General features: G+C 40.2%; 1 protein-coding gene across 1 annotated transcript in view; it reads right to left on the bottom strand.

The window, feature by feature from the left end:
• Positions 1–2,020, bottom strand: part of LOC137982393 (neurotrimin-like) — a 77,817-nt gene extending 75,797 nt beyond the window's left edge. The window contains exon 1 of the mRNA XM_068829510.1: positions 1,507–2,020. Within this exon, the coding sequence (XP_068685611.1) occupies positions 1,507–1,555 (49 nt within the window). The 5' untranslated portion in view covers positions 1,556–2,020. The remainder of the gene's footprint in view (positions 1–1,506) is intronic.
• Positions 2,021–7,500: the final 5,480 nt, after the last annotated feature.

Below are 7,500 nucleotides of genomic sequence, written 5' to 3'. Positions count from 1 at the left end.
TGTAGGACTGCACTGTACTTTACGTGTCCATTTGGACGACAAAATGCGACCTAAAAGCCAAGACAATGGTGAACTTTGTGCTAAGACTGTCATGTGATGTGTCACTTGTCCGCGCTATCACAATGCGTGTTATCGGTATGACAGATTGCGCAAAAAAGGCTCGAAAAATGAAAAAAATTACGATTGCGTGTCAGCAGGTAAGTTATAAGATGACATTCCATCACGTATTTATTTATTTAGACTTGGTCTGCATTTTGTACCCGGTCTGCAGTCTGCAGTCTGCATTTTGTACCTAGTCTGCATTTTGTACCCGGTCTGCAGTCTGCAGTCTGCAGTCCGCATTTTGTACTGACCGTTACTAGTATGCAAATTTTTAGGTCAGTGATTTTAATTACCGGATATGTCACTCTTAAACCAAAGACAGTTAAATTTCAATGACACGTTCCATTTTACCTATAGTAGTTCTAGTAAACCTAAAGTCTCGAATCGTTCAGTGAACAAATCGAGATTAGAGTGTGTGATTTCAATATACCTCGCCTTCGCTTTGGTGGTCAAAGGTCGACTTTTGTTGACAAACAGCATGTTGAAATTGGGCCTCAAAAATCCTCCGTTTCATTTACCCAAAAATTTTATTGAATTTAATTGCAGCAGAAACATTGCTTATTCCGATGAATATCGTCTCGTTTGAGAAAGCCATGTACCAGGATGCTTTTTCGACAGTCGAATCTCGTGCAAATTTGGCAGTCTGTAATAAATCTAAAAAAGGTTAATAAGTTTTAAAATTTGGTCAAAAATTCCAGTTTTGGTGTATTGTACCGTTAACAGCGCTAAGGGGTGCATGAATTACTCTAGCTGTGCCATGTTGTTTTGATTTTCAAGTTACTCATTCGTTATTTCAAAAATAGCGATTCAAACAAGCGACATTTTGGAGTCGTTTTCACTCGCTCACAAGGACTCATACCAAAAAATCGAGAAAAAGTCGCTGTCCAGGTAAAATAATTATCGAAACAAACTAAAACATATTTTTCTAAAAATGGTTTTGGTAGTCCTTTATTGTGACAAAGTTTGGCAATTTTTTATTTTTTTATCTTGCACAGTATTAGGTGAAAATTGCTGAGAGGCGCACTTAATGGGGTACACTTCTTACTTCCGTATGGAATTAAGCAAGTAAATTATCATTGAGGATAACATCTTGACAGAGAAAAAAAAACTGTGACTTACCTTTCTGGATTACTAAGTTTGCTGATGCTATATAATCTACTTATGACCATGTGCTGCACATCCATAGTCAAAAGGAACGAAAAGGATTACATAATTATGAAAACTTCGTCGAGGGAGGGTAAACAAAGCCCTCCGCAAATTTACTTTAGGCACGGTGGGCCGATGCAATTCTGTTCCTCACTAATTAAGGACAAGGAAGATTCGAGTCTCGCCTACCCTGTGAAGGTCTTTCTATACAAGGTGCCAACCTTTATTGACACCTTTTACCGAAAAACAATTTCTTACCTGATAAATTGAAATTGAAAGCAAACAATACGATTAGAGCACCAAGCATTGTCGGCTTGAGATGTAGACGTTCAGTGGGGTAACTTCTGTCAATGCTCCTATCAATGTTTATGCAGCAAAACAATATACCAATGTCGATGGACAAAAAATATTACGCTTATCATCAGGGATATGTAAGGCAATACTTATCCGTTGACATATTTTTCATGGCTCGATGACAAGCTGAATATCGAAAGACTCAAAGACTCGACACCTTCTGACGTTTACATGACGGAGATCACAAAGAACTCTGCAAGGGACCAGTGGGTTCCGATTTGCTTGTTGGTCCCGTACTAATCATGAGAAAACAAAGGACAAACCGCAGGAAAAAAGCGGGCTCAAAACGAGAAATTGTTTGGGGTAAAGAGTGGTAAAGTGATGACGTCACAAAAACTAAATTTATGAAATTATGGGATTTACTGAGATCTTCTGAAAGAACATGATGAAGAATGGCCGCTTGCCAAAAATCAGCATATTGTTGCAATATGGGTTTAAGATATTAGCCCTTCCATGCTTCAGTGACTCCATACAAAATCCTTGTAATTTTGTCTTGGTTTTAAACCGTTTAGACAACATTCCATAACAATGCGTCATGTGAGACTTTACACAGTTATTTGTTAATAATTAATGTCTTACAGTTCATTACCCAAATCACCCTGACCACTTAAGTGAACCAGCTTTGGCGTTAGCGGGGCCGATCCGGCGACATTTTTTCATCCATTTTCTTTAGCATTCGTTTTTAAGAAGAACGGAAATATGTAAGGTAAGTTGGTTTCATTCCTCATGAAACAAACTGAATAGCTGGAAAATTGAGAGATTGAAGAGAATTTTTGTAACTTCAGCGGATGGCCTTTGCCATCTACGGGACTACACTTTGATTTACTCCCAGCGCTTAGATTTTGTGAAGAGATGTTGAGAGTCCACTGAGAGTCTCGCTTCAATTGAGTGATATTGTTAGTACGTTTCTTTTACATATATTTCGCTCCCAGGCTGTTCTTCAGTAATGAATACGGTGTGCACACAAGTTCATGAATGTTCCCTGTCGGTAACATAGAACGTCAAAAAAAGTAACATATTAATTAATATTATGGATGGCGGTCCTGAATTATTTTACTAGTACTACCTGTCAGTTGATACTGCATATTATCCCGCAAATCAGGCCCACCGCCAAACATAGAAAGTGATCGAGGGTTTCTGGCTTCAACGTGAGCCTTTAACTGAGTTGCTTTCAAGATATTAGATATTCCAAGATATAGAAAGGTTATTCACACAAAACCATGAGGTTTTTGGAAACCTCTTGATATTTCGCATGAAGCTAAGTTTTTAATACAAACCAAATAAGAGCGCCCATATTCATGCCTGGGCTCGCACTCTATATAACTGGCACAAACAGTCTGGCTATTTTTGTAACGATATTTCGCATAGGTACGTTCGAAGACGATTTTTAGTCTTCATCAGACAAAAAAATCTGGGACGATCAGGAAAGAGAAACACCCCCGATCAACTGATATTTTCCCGACATATGAATATTAGCCTTAAAAATCGTAGACATCCCCGATCCTCTGGAATAGTCGGAAACAAATCGGGAAAATCGGGAGCGTTTATATTTTCCCGATGCATTCCAAATTTCTGCGATGGTCGGAGATCGTTCCCTACATATGTCTTTGGCGACAGCTTTTGGTCGGATACCAATCCTCTAGATTGCTTGGCTCAAGTTCCCACACTTCAGATCTCTTGCAGAAGAAGCAAGACAAGAGAATTAACTATCTTTAATGGATATTGTAAAGGAGTTTCCCTGTTTATAAAGCCGTTCCTGCAGTTGCCCGCTATACTTGGAACACAGATATCTCGGCCTTATTCGCTCGGCGGCCATATTGACCATAGACAATAGATTTCGTACCCCGAGCCTCGAGTTGAAATGTTTGGGGACGACTTTCGGTGGGGCAAAACAAACGTTTTCAATCCCTCGGGACTCAACATGGCGGCCGTCTGATTAAGGCCCATTGAGCGCCGGAGCAAATTAAAAGCTCGCGTGAATCCATGCTGCTCTTTCATCAAGTTTTAAGTTTTCCCGTGCATATCGGGAGTATTTGCGACAGATGTCACACGGTTTTTTTTCTTTTTTTTTTTTTTGTCGATTTCTCGGCAAAATTTGAGATGGTCGAGAAATAGTGAAATCAGCGATCGCCTGGGATTTTTCCGACATATGAAAATGAACCTTAATAAGTCTTAATAAAGAAAGGCATAAATTTAAGCTCTATAGTAATAATAACCAATTATGTTCGAAAACATTAGGTAGTGCGGGCGAAGGAGCCGAAGGATTGGTAAGAGATTTATTAGACGTGTATTACGATATGGTTATGGTGGCCAATTTCGTCATAACTTGAACTTGACTGTGAAGCTTGGGAAAATTAGGCATCGTTTACACGAACGCGGTTTCGTTTGTAACCGCATCGTTTTCGATGCTGTCAAATCTTCTGTTTACACGACACCGATCGAAACTGTTGCCGAAACCGTGTTGATTTGAAACCGCTGCCAAAAGTGCAAAAGTGAAACGACATCGTTTTCACAATCATCTGTTGTGTAAACAGCGAAACCGCATCGATTTGAATACGGTTACTATTTTGGCGCGGAATTTGCATTGTTCAATTCAAAATAGTCGTAGTACAGCGCTCGCTTCTACCATCACGACTTGGATGCCTGAAAATGGTTCCGTGTAAACACTTCCAAACCGCACCGATTTTGACGCAGTTTCGAAGTCATGAAACCGTGTCGATGTAAAACCGCGTTCGTGTAAACGCTGCCTCAGAAAGCTAAAAAGTTAATTATTGATTCCTAATCCTCAACGTGAATTATTTTCTTTTCATTTCCCACCCTCGCGGGAAATTTAATCAAATACACATTTCGCAGCCACAAGACTGAATAGGCCTTTTGCAACTAACGATCACTAGTACAAAATCCGCCATGCTGGAGGGCAAGCTCATTATTATTTCCCCACTGGGACATTAAAACAAAGAGACCTGAACCAGTCAAGCGTGACTTGCCTTTGTTTTAATGTCCCAGTGAGGGAATAATAATGAGCTTGCCCTCCAGCATGGCGGATTTTGTACCATGTGATCGTTTGTTGCAAAAGGCCTATTACATGTGATTAATAAAAAAATAAAATAAACCTTATTACAAAATAAATCTCTACCCTCACCGTTATATTCGCAGCGGGTATCCTTAAGGGGGCTCGAACCAGTTTCAACGCTTCCAAGTGACGCTCGTGTCAGAAGGATCGGCACCATAACGTTGTATCACGTATTGGCAATATTGTGGTACCAAATGAAGCACGAATGTTTGATGAACAAGATGCAGGCATTATTGTGACGTAGTATGTCACCGTGGCAACGGGCAGGCCCTGTAAAAATACCCTTCGTTTTGTCTTTAGTTGCTTACATCTCCAAAACGAACTCGGTGACCCCCATTTTTTATTTCTGAAAAGTAATCGAAAGGGCATGATAGTTCAAAGTTTTAAAAAACTCTATCTAATGGATTAAGAGTCACCTTAATTTTGTGATTTTTGTTAAAGGTAGCTCTGAATTCTCTGGACAGAATTGTTTTAAGCTTTGCCAAAAGTTTCATCATGGTTTTCTAATCACATTTCAGCAATATAAAAGGGGGGCCACCGGGTTCGCTTTTGAGATATGAGCAACTAAATCCAAAATATAGGGTGTTTTTTCTGGGCTTTTCCATTGCCAAGGTAACTTGTTACATCACAATAATGATTGCATCTTGTTTCAAATAATCGGTGTTTTATATGGTACCATAACATTGCCATGTTTACAACAGAGCATTTTAGGCGTCCCAGTCTGCATGAAACCCTCTCTCTCGCCTCTGTCTGAGACAAGACCAGACACGCACGGTTCTTACGTTACGTTTATGTCATTAAATTCAACTGAAATGCCAATTCCTGGTATAAAGGAAAAAAAAACAAGCATGTTATTTTTTTTTTGGTAGGCTAGGTATCGAAGAGCCAGAACCTTTGCGCATGCGCTGACGGAATGTTTGAACAAGAGAGAAAAACGCAGTACCTCCAGACCCCGGTGCTGGAGTGTCGTACCAAACGAGTCATCCCGGGATTTCGGTCCGTGCGATCGCCTTTGGACGCAGTTGGCCCTTCACTGCTTTCTGCTACCGACCTTGCCTCCCGGTACGGCATTGAGGGAGAGCTATGTCGTCCCCTAAACCACGCCTACTCACAGCTCCAAACCACCCTTGTCAATTTAACGTAAGAATTCGATGGCTTATATATTTAAGACAAAATTCATTTTATCTGCCATATTGTAAGCACTGGAATCGCAGATTACAAAGTGTGCGCACGCGCCCTGCGAAAGGTAACATACATACATGCATAAACTTTATTTCATCGCGAATTTCAGAATAACTGCACGGGCTGATATCTTCGAGACATTACATTAACAGCTAAAATACAAAGCATATACAGGTACATAACTAAATACACAATATTTAAAGATATGTTAATTAAAAAGAAAAGCCGCTGTACAAAATGCGACTCTCGATTCTCTTTTAAAACCAGTAAACTCAGTGGTACGGGTAAAATCAGGTAGCGCATTTCGCAACTTAGCTGATACGTTAGAAAAAGAACTAAGACCATAAGTGGTTGTTTTAGGTTTTTGAGGGACAGAATGTAATTTCCGCGAAGATCATGCATAAGAAGATTTTCAATGCGCTTATTGCATAGAGATGTAGAATTTGACTTAAGGGGATACGAGGACAGGTGATCTGCAAATATAAATCTCGTTATTCTTTCATTTACATTACACCGTTTCTTTGACACGAGATAGATTACAGCGAAATGAAAGCACAACTTTCTCGCGAATTTTCTATGATAAAAACTTGTTCAGAAATCCAGACTCTGTATATGTTAACAGCACACAGCAGGCCTACTCTTGAGTATCTGGCTAGAAATCGTTTTCTCTGACTCGATGAGGGCTAGTCTCTTGCTTCCTAAGTTGCCTCGCTCATGCCCAAAACGAATTCTGGGTAATTCTGCCATTCCATGACAAGGGAAGACCCGCGATTCTCATTTCATAGTTTTTTTCATAAGTGTCGAGCCACCCAGACGTACGAGCAAAATAACGCATCGATTGAAGGTTTTAGCTTTTAAAACTTGCCCAGATTGTGTCAGTAGGTCCTGAAATTCGTCCTGTTTGAAACAGGTCAGTGAAGAGACAGGATAGCATAGATCCGTTCGCATAACGTCCCAGAAAAAGTGAGCCTTTCTCGTGTTATCGGGTCCTAATAATGTTACTAATCTCTAAGGTATTAAGGTAATCAAATGTCAACCACAGAATCAATTATCAGAACCAAATAATCTATTTTTTAACAAAACATTCTCCGCCCCGATCGATGATTGCGTAGTCCTCATCCTATACGCAGTCTATTAAAAATTATGTTTGTATACTGTCTCTTCCCTCTTCTTCCGCAGGACAAATCACAACAACTTTAGTTACAGGACGACTGCAGACGCCAGTTGACGTCTTGACTTTGACATTTCGTACTCGACCGTCCGGTCCTGGGTAGATTTCCATGATTCTGCCTGTGAACTACTTGATTCGAACGGCATTACTATCAGCCACTGTAACGATGTCGTTGATTTTGACGTTTCGTCTTTCAATTTGCCACTGCTTCCTTGGTACTAGGGAATGAATCAATGATTTTCTGGACAAACGCAACTCTGTACATGTGGCGCGGATTTTCTGTTTCTTTGAATTGTCCTTGTGGTAGTTCAGATGACGCTCGTCCAAGGAGAATATCATTAGGGCATATGTACTTGCCATCATCAGGGTCGTTTGGAATCCTTCCGATTGGCCGTTGATTAGTAACAAGATTGGCTACCTCTAGAAATACTGTGTACAACTCGAATGAAGTTAGCACTTGACTGCCCATGGC

Source organism: Montipora foliosa, chromosome 13 (assembly GCF_036669935.1).
Source record: "Montipora foliosa isolate CH-2021 chromosome 13, ASM3666993v2, whole genome shotgun sequence".
Classification (NCBI taxonomy): Eukaryota; Metazoa; Cnidaria; class Anthozoa; order Scleractinia; family Acroporidae; genus Montipora; species Montipora foliosa.
The sequence above is the reverse complement of the archived record's forward strand: the minus strand, read 5'-3'. Positions and strand labels throughout refer to the sequence as shown.